The following is a 14,475-nucleotide window of genomic DNA, read 5'->3' as shown; positions in this document are numbered from 1 at the left end:
ATACATCAAACTCTTATCATACCTTATCTATCATTTATGGATTGAATTAAAGAGATTGATGAATAAGCTTATATAATATAATATAATGTTAGCAAAAACAATGGATAAGTCCATAATATATTGTATAAGCTTATACTATCATATTCAGTATGGTAAATCAAAAGAGCCCTATATTTGTCAAATGTTATCCAAGCAAATATGCTATGTTATCAGTCAAAAAAATCAAAACAAATATTATTATCAACGTTAACCGCATAAGATTAACTAGATTATGTAGAAGAAAAGATTCTTATGCGGTGTTTTCTTAACCGCCGCATAAGGACTTCTTTGCAAGCTTCTGCTTCTTCCACAACTGACCAGTGGAGTCAAAGAAAGTCTTTATTTGTGTCGCCATGGCGTCGTACTCATGGGACCCAAACAACATCATGTCAATGACCGTAAGCTACGCTGTCGTTATCTCTAGCACGACCCATCCTTGAGTGGCATCTTCATCTGGTTCAACACCTCATCTATAGTACACGTTGTGATCATTCTTCTTACGGGAAACACAACTAAAATAATACTTATCGCAGCCAAAAATGAAATTTTATTTTTGAAAGAAAAAAATGTAACGTTTTTCAAGTTTAAATGATATATCGCCACCATATTCATTCAACTTCCCTCCTAAAATACATTCAAACAAATACTTCCCTCCTAAAATGTTTCGATTTTTTTGGGCTAATATTAAATTAATAAAAAAAAATCATAAAATCAAAATAAATTTTGACAAACATAATTATCGTCCTATATAAATATTAACCATAAAATTTTAGAAAAAATGATAATTCTAATAATAGGGTTATTAAAAATTCATATTTAAATTTTGTAATTAATATTTTCATTGAGATAAGTAAATTTAAAATTGATTCCTGTGGATAAAGGCTATTGATTAAAAAATTATAATTATTTTAACATATTTTTAGATAAACTTTAAACAATTTTTTTTAAAGACTTCAAAACATACTTTTAAGCTACTATGTTTATAACTTTATATAATTAGTTTAACATATTTTTAAAAATTATTGTAAATATTTTTCGTGGCACTCATTTGTAAGCATTTTTTACTCTCCAATATCTATTTTATATCTACTTATATTTTTGTCTCACCCTAGTACCCTACTTCATGTACTCATAATGTATTAGTTGTTGGATAATATACAATTGTCATTTCATTTCCATCATGAAAGTAGCATGTCTGTTTAAGTACTGACTATCATTTTAGTCATAGTAAAATAAATATTATAACTATAAAATTCAAATTGCAAGAGTTTATTAAAACTTATTTGATGGCAGGCAAGGTGTGTTGTTATAAGATCAAGGGTTAAACATTTCGGAAGTAGATAAAACATAAAGGCAAGGTTGTTATAAGTGTTTCTCCCTTGGTGAAAACTGTTTATTCTTTAACAATAGCTCAAAGCAGGTGCAATTTTCTCTTCCTACTTTACTGTCTTCAATTTTAGTTCCTACCTTTTCTTGCTTTTTTAGGGGTAGGTTAGTGGGGGATGTTGCTTTCCTTTGTACAAGTTGATGTTCTAATCACGAGTTACCTTAAGTCGTCACAAAAGTTTAAATCAATTCTATTATCGTAGCCTATAAAACACCCCCCCAAAAAAGAAATAGACATGAAGATATGCAAACTTCACACAATTATTTGACATAAATTTATGAACAGCCACACACCTTCCAGGACAATGCAGAATCTACAACAAGGGAATCTCATCCCAACATAATTGATAGGGGAACAAAGCTTACTTTCCTCGTCACAATGCAATGAAAAAATGCCAAAACCAATTTGTCAAGAACACAAAAGAACGGAAAAAAGAATACAATGATCCACAAAGAATTGAATGAAATCAAGAAAACATTATCATGACTTGGCTGCGAGCCGCTTGACTATAGTAGCCATATACTTTCCCTGATGCTCTGCAAGTGTCAGCTCTGTTTCAGTTGGCTCTCTTGTGCCATCACCAGCATACACTCCTGCACCATATGGAGAACCCCCTCTAATGGAGTCCATCTTGAACATTCCAGGTCCAAATGTATATCCAATAGGAACAAACAACATCCCATGGTGTGCCAGCTGAGTGATTGCTGTCCAACTGCATTAAAAAAACTCAAACCTAAGTATTACATAATACTATTACAACACTATTATTTAAGAGACCGCTCTAATTTCCACCAAGAAAAGACATAAATATTTCTACCGAATAATATCAGAGAAGAATATGTGATGGTCATCATATTTATTTGACCCTTTAGAGTGAGGACTTTAGAGAAAAATGGACCCAGCCTTTGGTTGAACTGTTGAAACGCATGTAGCTATGAAGTTGTCTAAATTCACTTCATTGATTTTCTAACTAATGGTGACAGTTTGTTATTTAGTCTTCAATTAAAGTTAGACCCCTCACTTCAGAGAAGCAAAGAGTAGCCAAATCTGAATTTCAGTTTGCTCAGTTTGCAGACATACACTTCCATAAATTACATATTCAATTGAAGCTTATTTCACCGACCAGAAGTGTTTCCACTATCTTATCAGCATAAAAGACCACCCTATGAACAAATGTTGAAAACTTAAGTAAAAGAAAAAAAAAAAGATGCCCCACTGTGGTTATCCCATACTAAGCTTGTCTATTACCCTGAACTGTGTAACCAATTCTTCATATCACCCACACATTATAATCCAATATGGTGGTAATCTCATGCTAATATGAATCATAAATAACATGTAGCTCACATAAACTTTAGTCTTCAATACATTGGAACTTTCTTTTATCTCATTCATTCGTGGAAGGACACCATTAGAAACATATATAACACTTGAAAAGGTGATGTTATACTAAATGATCAGAAGAACTAGTTCAACACTGACTATTGAGACTTCAAAAATACCTAGGATACAAAGCTTGCGAGTTGCAACTCAGTAATTCAAAGTTCTTCTATCTATTTATTGTGTTCTTAGATTTTGTCCAATGAATGTTATACTTCGCTGTGTTGTTTAATCTTATAATCTTCAGATGCGTCATAGAAGATTCCAATTTATGCCTTCATATCTATGATGTGCAAAATTAAAACAAATGCAACATTTAATCAAAGGCAGAGACATTGACGACAAATGACAACAAAACAAACTCCACATTGTAGAAAGAAAAAAGATTCTTTAAAATGCAAATCCTTACGCTGTGGTTTCTTGACCGCCGCCTTGGGTGCCCGTGCTGACAAAGAAACCAGCGGGCTTTCCTGCGAGCTTTTGCTCCTTCCACAACTGCCCAGTGGAATCGAAGAAAGCTTTCATTTGCGCCGCCATGGCACCATACCTTGTGGGAAAGCCAAACAACACCCCGTCAGCCGCAGTAAGTTCTGCAGCCGTAATCTCCGGCACGGTCTCATCCTTGGGCGGCGCCTTCATCTGGCTCAGCACTTCATCCGACAATATTTCCGGAACCCTATACAAAACCCCTTCGACACCGTCCACAATATCCACACCCTTCTTCAAACTTTTCGCCAGTCCTTCAACGTGCCCGTACATCGAGTAGAACACGATGAAGATCTTCAGCTTCGTGCTGCCCACAGCAGCGGATAACGATGATGCGACTCTAGTTGGCTCATCGGGGTGGGTGTTTTGCTGCTCAGTTTCAATCACAGCCTCCCTGAGTCCTTGAGTGGCCTCAGGCGGTGAATCTTGAGCGACTAGCGGTCCCTTTTTCTTGCTGGGAACACAACCTCCTCCTTTACCCATCAAGAACGATAAAGGCGAAAGCAATTGGGAAAGTGAGTGAATTGGGAAACGAAATCAGAATTTTAGCAACTGAATTTTCAGAGCTGAGACTTCAAAAAAAGACTTGTTTCATATGGAGACATTCGAATGATTGGTGACGTCACCATCGTCGCCTCGCTGCGCTGTGGCATTCGAATGAAGGATAGACCCAATCGAAACGACGACTATGAGTAGGTTAACGCGTGCGTTTCTTCCGCCCCTGCTGTCATACGACATGGAGAAGGACTACAACCTCACTTGATTGATTTTTTTTTTATTTTTTATTTTATGTTGCTCTGATACCCTTTTAAACCGTGAGAGTTTGAAACAATTCAGTTTATTATTTAAAGTGTAAATAATTAAAGGTGAGTGCTACCGTCCAGCAGCTGCATGGGGTACACCTTTAATTCTGGTCATAGATTTATTCATAGTTTAATTGAATGGTCTAGATTGGTTTTGAAAAATAATAAGAGTTTAGTCCTCATCCTTATTCTAATACAATATCTAGTATTATGTCATTTATAGTCTCACATAAATACTCCCAACGTTTTATAAACACGTATAGGCCCTCTAGGTTTTCCTATTTTCATTTTAATCCTAAATATATGTACACAATGAGCAACAGACTGACAATCCAATAACTGCATATTGATGTTTTTCTATGAGTTTCTCCTTCTCCTACAACCGCTGGCCACCACCTCCTCTGAGCTTGCACCACCGCCCCCACTACCTTTGTTTCCCCTGAATCCGGTCGCCACTCACCACACCTCTCACTCTCAAAATCTCTAAATCGATATCATCTTCTTCACTCACCTAAAAACCCCAAAAAACCACAACCCTCTCTTTGTCCAAATCGCACCGCCACCACCACAAGTCTTCTCCATCCTGAGTCCGTGTTGTAGATCTGAGGAGAAGGAAGTCTGATTTTATGAAAGAGAAAAAACAGATCTGGGAGGGCATCGGCGTTCCTCTACCGCTATCGTCGCCGCCTGGTGCATTATGTTGCACATTCGACGCTCGAAGCTTGATTACTCGAAGGTCTTCGGTGGGATCGGGGACGTAGACGTCGCTTTGCCTCTCGAGAACCTGGTTGCTCAGACTATAGCTTCACCAGTAGAGCACCGACACGGTGAGTTTGCTTGCTGATTCTTTTTGTTTTTTTGTGTGTAAGGGTTTCCATTTCAATGTTGACTTGAATCATGTATCTGTGTCCGTTTTGGTGTTTTTCTTGAAATCCAGATTAGATTGGATAATGTATGGTTTGGAGCATAAGTTTCTTCAATCTTTGAATGTGGGGTTTATCTTTGACTGTTACAGTAAGGGGGAATTCACAGGTGATTGATTCTAGGCTTTAATTATTGAGAGACTGGATTTGTTTACTCCTCTTTTGTTGATGACAACTTTGCACCTGATAAACCTCTTGATTCTGCGGTCTTATCACGTCTAAAGCAATTCTCTGCTATGAATAAATTGAAGAAGATGGCATTACGTGTAAGGCTAATATGCTGAGCATGGAAGATCAAGTTTGCTTTCATGAATACTCAGTTTTTGTCTTCCTATCACAATGAAAAAGCTATTATGCACATTTTTTATTTCAACCTTGGCTAAGCAAATCGAAAGCTTTTATTTCAAGATCCACCCCAAGGCCATTATTTTCATATTTAATGAATTTCCTGTACATTCTTTTTAACAGGAATCATTAGATTTAGTGAAATGAGTCCCTTTGCAACCTTAGCCTAGCTTCATGAAGTTTTTGAGATGGGATTTACTATTCCTTCTTTATGGAAACAGAAAGTTGAAAGTGGTCCATTTTCTAGTCTTCTTCATGTCAAATGTTACTACAACATTTACAACGTTAAATCTTGCTTAATTCTAGGTTATTGCTGAGAGGCTATCTGAGGAAGAAATTGGTGGCCTGGAAGAATTAGTCAATATGATTGACACAAACAACAGTGGAACCATAACAAAAAGGATTTGGTACTAGTCATGCTACTATCTCGTCATTCTTTCGATATATCATAAAGCTAATTCTAGACTTTATATCTTCCTTCGTCCCACGCCTGAAAGGATCCTTACACGGGGTTTCTTTATCGTTGCTTTAGGTGCATGTGCTGACAAAGAAGCTAACAAGTTTCCCTACAAGCTTTTTCTCCTTCCACGACTGATTAGTAGATTCAAAGAAATAATTTATTTGCACCGTCATATCTCGTGGGGAGCCAAACAACAATATTTGTAGTCGTAAGCTATGTGGTCATTGTCTCCGACACTGTATTCTCTTTGGCCAGCGCCTTCATTTGGCTCCACACTTCATCCAAAAACATCTTCGGAACCATGTACAAAAACCCTTCTATGCCCTTTATAATGTCCACACCATTTTCAAACTCTTCGTCAGGTCTTCCACGTGTTTTTACATTGAATAAAATATGATGAAGATCTTCAGTTTTGCGCCGCCCACGGTCGAAAACGAAGACGACACAATCTCTACTCCCTCCCTTGCATACGAGAAGAAATTGGTGTTAGTCATGCTATTATCTCATCTTCCTTTCAATATATCATAAAGTTAATTCTAGATTTATATCATCTCTCGTCCCACATCTAAAAAGATTCTTACGATGTGGTTTCTTGATTATCATCTTGGGTTCCTGCGCTAACAAAGAAGCTAGCATGTTTCCATACAAGTTGTTGCTCCTTCCACAACTGCCTAGTGGATTCAAATAAAAACTATATTTGCACCGTGATTACGTCATATCTTCTGGGGACCACAAACAACATTATTGGTGGTCATAAGTTACGCCAATGTGATCTTCGGCATAGTCTTCTCCTTAGCTAGCCCCTTCATCTGGCTCAACACCTCATCCGGTAATATCTCTGGAACCCTGTAAAAAAACCCTTCCACACCATCCACAATGTTCACACCCTTCTTCAAGCTCTTCGCCAGACCTTCCACCGTATATACATCAAATAAAGCATGATGCAAAACTTCAACTTCACGCTGCCTACGATAGAGAACGACGAAGACATGATCTCTATCCTTTCATTTTCACACGAGGCATAATTTGTGCTAGTCATGCTACTATCCCACTTTTCTTTCAATATATGATAGAGCTAATTCTAAACTGTATATCCTTCCTCGTCCCACATCAAAAAACAACAATATTGTCGGTGGTCGTTATCTCTAGCACAATCATTTCTTTGGTGAGAGCCAATATCGAGCTCAACACCTCATCCAAAAATATCTGTAGAACCCTATAAAGATCCCCTCCCACAACGAATTGAATGAAATTAAGAAAAAATCATCATAACTTGGCCGCGAGGTGCTTGAATATAGTAGTCATATACTTACTATGATGCTCTACAAGTGTCAACTATATTTCAGTTGGATATCTTGTGCCATCACTAGCATACACTTCTGCACCACATGGAGAATCTCTTCCAATGGAGTATATCTTGAACATTCCATGTCCAAATGTATATCCAATAGGAACAAACAACATCACATGGTGTGTCAGCTGAGTGATTGTTGTCCAACTCCATTAGAAAAGCACAAAACTAAGTATTCCATAATACTTTTCCAGCACTATTATCTAAGAGAATTTTCTAATTTCCATCAAAAAAAGACATAAGGCATTTTTACTGAATATTAGAAAAGAATATGTAAGGTCATCATATTTATTAGGAGACGTTTCTCCTCACTACATTTACGTTTAAGCCTTCATTGATTTGTGTAGGTTGTGTTAGGGCTTTCCATCAATCATTGTCAACATGTAACTCACATGAACTTCAGTATTCAATACATTGTAATTTTGTTTATATCATTCATTCATGGAGGGGACACCATTAGAATCTCTCCATGAACGAAGACTAAAAGCACCATAGAAACATATATAACGTTGTCAGAGCTATAGTTTGGTTTACTAAGCCATTTGCTATGCTGCTAAAAAGATGTTTATTACATGTCATTCATCTTGATAAAAAAACATCACAGACAATTATACTAGGTTATGATAAAATATATTACCGCACTCTCTCTTTTTATCAACTGTAAAATAAAAATCATAATGTAACATGAAAATATGAATACAAGCCATGCTAAATCCATATCCATATGATATAGAAACAGGAAAAAATGTTGAATACCAAGCTTCAAATGTAAATGAGCACATTATATATCCATATGAAAGAGAAATGCTTACGAAACAACCCTTGAAAAAGGGATGTCAAACTAAATGACCAACCAATTCTACAAGTCATTTTCATTTTGACCATCATGATCTACAATTTAATCACAATATTGGACATCAAAATCTGATCTTTCATGTAAAGTGAGTAAGTGACCTATTCAATTCAAGTCAATTTAAAAAACGAGCAACTCTTCACAATAAGATCAAGTTATATGTAAAAACTAGTTCAGCAACGACCGTTGAGACTTAAAAAATACCTAGGATACAAAGCTTGCAAGTTGCAACCCATGAGCAATTCAATGTTTTTCTATCTATTGTGTTCTTAGCTTTTTTGCAATGAATACTATACTACACTGTGTTATCTAATCTTATAATCTTCAAACTTTAATGCGTCACAAAAGACTCTAATTTATGCATTCATATCTATGATGTGCAAAATTAAAACAAATGCATGTTTTCAACATTTAATCAAAGGCAAAAAGAGACATTGACAGACAAATGACAACAAAACAAATTTTCTTAGAACTTTAATCTTCAATACATTATTAGTACTTTCTCTTATCTCATTCATTCATTGAGGGACACCATAAGAATCTCCTCATGAACAAATACCTGAAAACACTATAACAACATATATAACTCAACTAGGAAGTTATGCTAAAAAAATACTTTATTTGTATCGACATGGTGTCATATCTCGTATGAAACCTAGAAAAATTGTCGGTGGTCGTGAGATATGCCACTATTATCTCTAGCACAATCATTTCTTTGGTCAGTGTTTTTATTTAGTTCAGCACCTTCTTTCAACAATATCTCCGGAACCCTGTAAAAATCCCCTTCCACACCTTCACAATTCCCAAGCCCTTCCTCAAGCTCTTCGTCATGTGTCTGCACATAAAAAAAACACGATGAAGATCTTTAGTTTTGTACGACCCACCGTAGAAAACGACGACAACATTATATCCCTTCCTTTGCACACGTGAATGAATTGGGGCTAGCCATGCTACTATCTCAAATTTCTTTCGAAATATCATAATGCTAATTCTAAACTTTATATCCTTCCAAATACGAAAAGATCTTTAGGCGGTGGTTTCTAATCATTATCTTGGGTGCCCTTGCTGATAAAGAAGCCAACACGTTTCCCTACAAGCTTTTGCTCCTCCCACAATCGTCTAGTGGTGTCAAAGAAAGAATTTATTTATCTGGCGTCATATCTCGTGGGAAACCCAAACAACACTCTAAGTGGTCAAAAGCTCCGACGTCCTAATCTTTGAGAGAGTATTTTCCTTGGCTTAACACCTCATTGGACAATATTTTTGGAACCCTGTACAAAACTCCTTCCATACTCTCCACAATGTCCACACCCTTCTTCAAACTCTTTTACACGCATTCTACGTGTTTGTACATTGAATAAAACACAATGAAGATATTTAGCTTTGCTCTGCCCACAACAGAAAATGACGACGACTCGATCTCAATCCCCTCTCCATTACACACGAGAATGAATTGTTGCTAATAATGCTACTAAATCACCTTTTTTTGATATATCATAGAGCTAATTTTAAGATTTATATTTTTCCTTGTCCCACATCTGAAAAGATTCATATTTATTGGTGGTCTTAAGTTTGTCGGCGTTATCTCCGGCACAATATTCTCCTTTGCTAGCGCCTTCATCTGGCTTAGCATCTCATCCGACAATATCTCCAGAACCTTGTACAAAACTCATTCCACATCGTCCACAATGTCAATGACCTTTTTCAAATTCTTCGAAATAGATTGTCTTTAGTTGTACCAGTGATGGAAGAAACTAGATCTGGGGGATCCTACTTAGCTACGATCATTTAGAATTATCGTTGTTTTATTTCAGTTTTTATTTTGTATCTCTTTCCATTATGTGCAGGAGTCTATGTCGCCGATTATCTAGCGAGGAACGCCACCACCTATTCTAATTCTATTTGGGCGGAGGAGGTTCGGCCAAAACTTTTATCTCTAATGAGAGTTGATGTACTGGCTTCTAATTGCTGCATAAGATCACAAAATATGATAATGATGGAGATCAGGATGGAGTTTAACTTTATCTGCATTCAATTTGATATTAAAATTTCAACATGCATAAAGCAAACTCAATATGGTTTGGTTAATGATTGGATTATCGAATTGATTTTAGGTGTTAATCAAAATATTCTCACATTTCATACTCGTGAAACTAATCTCTAGATCACGGTTTAGTGAATGATTAAATCATCGAATTGACTTAATATTGAAACAAAAACACAAATTCCAATATTATACACATTTGAATTATAAAAGGTTAAAATCAAAACAAAAATCAAGAGTATGTATTTCAACATAAGTTATATGAATAGGATAAAATTATTACATTTATTATATTAATTTAAAGTAAAGAAAAACCATTAATAAAAATAGTTAAAAATTATTACTTTTTCTTCTTAATTTTACGTACTAATATGTCTAAAAAGGTTAATTATTTTTTTTCAAAAATAAAGGTTGGGTTTGTTCTGGTCAGCCCTTTCGTAAAACCCAATCGCAAAGTTTTTGTCAATGCTAAACCAAACTTTAAAAATGGACTTAGATCTAATTATTTCTCAGTATACTAACCTAGTCCAGTTTATGACATGCCAACCCAAGTTATTGGACTGGCTAATTCACGAGCCCTATTATCATTTTACGTTTACAAAAAAAAGAAACAAAAGTATCATACGACTCTTGTCCGGTGAAGGAAGTGGAAGGTAATTTTATACTTTTAATTGTTCAGCACTTTTTTGTTCCACTCCCTTCCCCCCAAATTAGGGGGAGCAAAATTAAGGGTATTGAGTGGTATCTGATGGAATGGGTGCCACTGGATTCCATCCCGCTCCATCTTTTTAATAAACCAAACATATGATCCCTTCCTCCATCCCTTCCATTCCATCTTGCTCGAGCCCCCTCCATCAATCCAAACATAACCTTAAGCTAATATCTTTTATCGATAAATATAAAATGAGTACAAGGTCACAATACACAAAAAAAGAGGAAATCAGCCAAATAATAACTTTTTTTTAACTAACCGAATAATAAGTAATAACTTGTACCTTGGAACACTTGCATGACATCAAATTAAAACTAATAAATATTATTTCTCACAGACGACATATTACCTACAAACAATATTGGATTAGATTACTCAACATCTCAAAAAAAAAAAAAATTATTGGATTAGATTACTCGAGAGTTGAGGACTATATAGAGGTAGATTTACATGTCAATACTAGATTTTAATTAATTCATCTCAACACCTATTTTTGAAAACAATCAAACTGCCTTTCCAAGAATTTGAAAGAGAATTCCATACATGAAGCATATATTGGCTCATTCTACGTAACTGAAACTTTGATTTGGGAAGAGCATGTTACTATATTGCTAATAAAGGAATGAAAAATTTGACCATATAATGTAAAAGCAATTTTTGTTTATCAAGATTCTAGCTAAGTTGTCTTATCCTTAATTAATTATTGACTCATGCAAGGTGAGTTTTTGTCACTTTAGAAAAAGAAATAAGTAGGTAAATGTTGTTATTATATTATTTTTGGTAGATAAATGTTGTTATTATATTTTTTATAAGCCAAATATTATTGAATTAAAAATATAAGGAGTATTTCAACCTAATACATAGAGGAAAAAATAACGATTAGTGAGAAGAATTAGAAATAACATAAACAGTCCCCTAGAGAAGGAAACAAACATTTTGATCCACATATGATGTGATTAAATAATTTCCACAACTCTTTATATCAAATCATGAAGGCCATGTATTTGCTTTAACATCAAACTATATTTAACTCCATCCCTTTAAAATTATTGCTTTCACATTTCGTGCTTAGGAAAGTGAGACTAAACTTTTAAAAGCAAAATGAATGTGACAAACATGCTCAAAGCTATTTAAATCTCAACATTTTATCTCTCATTTTAATTATGATTATAATTGTCTACTTTACTATTTAAATCACCCATATTCTGATCGGTACGGTCTAAATTACCATATAGCCTAATAGGCTAATAACATTTTGTTCGGCCAAAAGGATTTATAATCAAGCAAGTATCATGACGGCAATGATCACTTAGCCAAAAAATATATCATCCAACTCACTAAATAACAAGGTTATTGAAAGGTAACCATGATCCAAGATTTACTGAGACTTCTAAATACCTTCATTCATCATACTTGTTAGTTACTTTTTGAACATAAAAAAACAAATTAATTAACATACATGTGTCAATATATACATACACACACATATCCACGAATAATTCGTTTTATAAATCCAAATGCATCGTTGAGTCATCATGTTTGGAACTTTATAAACACAAGCGATTGACATGTTAGCTATGCTTTAATTAGTTGCTTTGTATTTTTACAAAATTTAGTAACATTGTCTTTGGCCTTCACCAATCACCCCATTCACTAGCTTGCATTGTTTAGGTTAGACAATACGTGCGACCTTATCCTCCAATATCCATTGTCTTATCGCACCTATGTATATATTTCCCTATGGGGGCTTTCCCTCTCTGTTCCAAAGTCTCGCCTTCACGTGTTTCCTTAAAAGCCCGCATAAGGTGTCCACATTGTGCCCCCATTCGTTGCATCAAACACAAGAAAAGTCCTACATGACTTGTTCTGTAACTGTAGCGGTTGTTGCTTTTTCTTTCTTTTGGGTTCTTGTAATTAAAGAACTTCACAATTGGCCTTTTTTTGTGCTAAATATGGTCCTTAGTTATGTTAGGCTTTTAAAGCCACAAATGTGAAACTAAAGCTCATGATCAGATAAAGGATATAATTAACTGAAAAGCCCACATAACTAGATAGATCTAATTAAGGTCGTCACTATTTTACTAAGATACGCCAAATATTTTACATCTAAATTGAAGTGATATGGAACCGTAACATATTTTAGTTCACATTAATTCACATATATTTTTTTTTAAAGGAAACTACAAATTCATTAATCAAAAGCAGGTATAGAAGCCATTACATCTTTATGAACCAAAGTTATGGCCTTCATAGGTACCTCTTCCAACCAAACCATATCAGTATACTTGGAAGCGGTACCAGCTAAGAAATCAGCAACAGAATTGCCCCCACGGCGAACAAAAGACAAGTCAACATAATCAAAAGAACGAGATAACATAAAGCAATCACCAACAATACTAGATAAATACGATCGACCATCTGGAGGTTTATTCCAAAGCTGGAACAGCTGCAAACAATTTGTCTCAAAAAGAACCCGACGAAACTCCATCTGAATGGCAAGCTGCATAGACCAACGGAAGGCTAAAGCCTCCCCAAGAATCGCTGAAGCTGCATGGAGAAGATATTGTGCTGCAGAAGCAAGGACCCCACCCAACATATTCCTCACAATCAAACCAAAACCCACCTCTCCTGTTGTAGCCACAGCTGCATCAAAATTCAGCTTGTAGATACCATAAGGTGGTTGGGCCCAAGTTGCCTGCAACAACAGGGCTGGTTTAGGCACCACCGTCACCTCTGATATCGGCGCAACAACTAGCATGGAACATCGCTGGATCACGGCTGCAACATGCACATATATAGAACTAGTACATCTTCATTCAATCGTAAAAAAATTCTCCATTTATTGCAGGATAACTTGCACTAGTATATAATAATTTTTTTATTGCACTAAAGTATCCCACACATTTAGTAGGGATGAAACATTTTTTTATCAGCAATAATGAGATTAATCTCATCAAGACTTTATATCACATTAAGTGGATATATATAACTAACAAATTTATTTTCATACACATCACCCAGAAATTAAATCTTAAATTAGATACTTAAAACTTAAAAGCTAAATTATTTACCAGCTGCCCTAGACCTTATTTGTAGTATATATGATACATTAGGCTTGTAAAAATAAGTCTAGCTCGAGTAGCTCACTCTAGCTTACTCACCTAGGAACTCTAAAGAAAGTGAATTAAGTTGAGTTAGCTCATTTTTTTCTGGTGACATTGCGAAATTGTAATCTCGATTGACCCATCATGGGTCGACAAGTTATGAAAATTGGCTCACTTTTATTTAAATAAAAAAAGATGTAAATTAATAAAAAAAAAACTACTAAAAAGTAAGAAAAGAGTGGGGGAAAAAAGTTTAGAATGTATCGCAACAAAATGCATAAAAAGTAATGTTATGTTAATAAAAAATTGACTCATGTCATTATCAAAAAAAAAAAAAATTGACTCATGTTATTATATTCAAAAAATAAATATAAAGGTGACATGACTCAGGGAACTTACTTCAAATTCGTTTAACCAACTGAGTTAGGTGAGCCTAGTAAAAAATAACTCACTAAATATGACTTTTATTTATCCAACCCAACGGCTAAAAAAATGGATCGAACCCAAGCTGGCTCACGAGCTGAAGTCTTATTTTTAGCAGCACTATAATATATATCCAATCAACTGATTAAGGTGCCTAATTAAGCA

At 35.1% G+C, this 14,475-nt stretch overlaps 2 protein-coding genes across 2 annotated transcripts; both read right to left on the bottom strand.

Annotated features, from left to right (window-relative positions):
- Positions 1 to 1,668: 1,668 nt before the first annotated feature.
- Positions 1,669 to 4,067, bottom strand: LOC130740750 (probable NAD(P)H dehydrogenase (quinone) FQR1-like 2). The gene is made up of 2 exons (XM_057593434.1): positions 3,216 to 4,067; positions 1,669 to 2,138 (listed from the first exon to the last, which is right to left on the bottom strand). Exons 1-2 carry the CDS (start codon positions 3,773 to 3,775, stop codon positions 1,907 to 1,909), a joined length of 792 nt encoding a protein of 263 aa, XP_057449417.1. The 5' UTR covers positions 3,776 to 4,067; the 3' UTR covers positions 1,669 to 1,906.
- An 8,907-nt stretch (positions 4,068 to 12,974) lies between these two features.
- On the bottom strand, positions 12,975 to 13,541 carry LOC130737236 (uncharacterized). Its single transcript, XM_057588991.1, has one exon. It carries the CDS (start codon positions 13,539 to 13,541, stop codon positions 12,975 to 12,977), a length of 567 nt encoding a protein of 188 aa, XP_057444974.1.
- Positions 13,542 to 14,475: the final 934 nt, after the last annotated feature.

The sequence above is a fragment of the Lotus japonicus genome, chromosome 2 (assembly GCF_012489685.1).
Source record: "Lotus japonicus ecotype B-129 chromosome 2, LjGifu_v1.2".
Lineage (NCBI taxonomy): Eukaryota > Viridiplantae > Streptophyta > Magnoliopsida > Fabales > Fabaceae > Lotus > Lotus japonicus.
This window is presented reverse-complemented; position numbering and strand designations above follow the sequence as displayed.

Excerpts from the sequence above, each read along its gene's own strand:
- LOC130740750 (XM_057593434.1), bottom strand. The coding sequence starts at position 3,775 with ATGGGTAAAGGAGGAGGTTGTGTTCCCAGCAAGAAAAAGGGACCGCTA. Across the intron at positions 2,139-3,215 it reads GGCGGTCAAGAAACCACAGC|TTGGACAGCAATCACTCAGC; the intron begins GTAAGGATTTGC and ends TTTTTAATGCAG.
- LOC130737236 (XM_057588991.1), bottom strand. The coding sequence starts at position 13,541 with ATGCTAGTTGTTGCGCCGATATCAGAGGTGACGGTGGTGCCTAAACCA.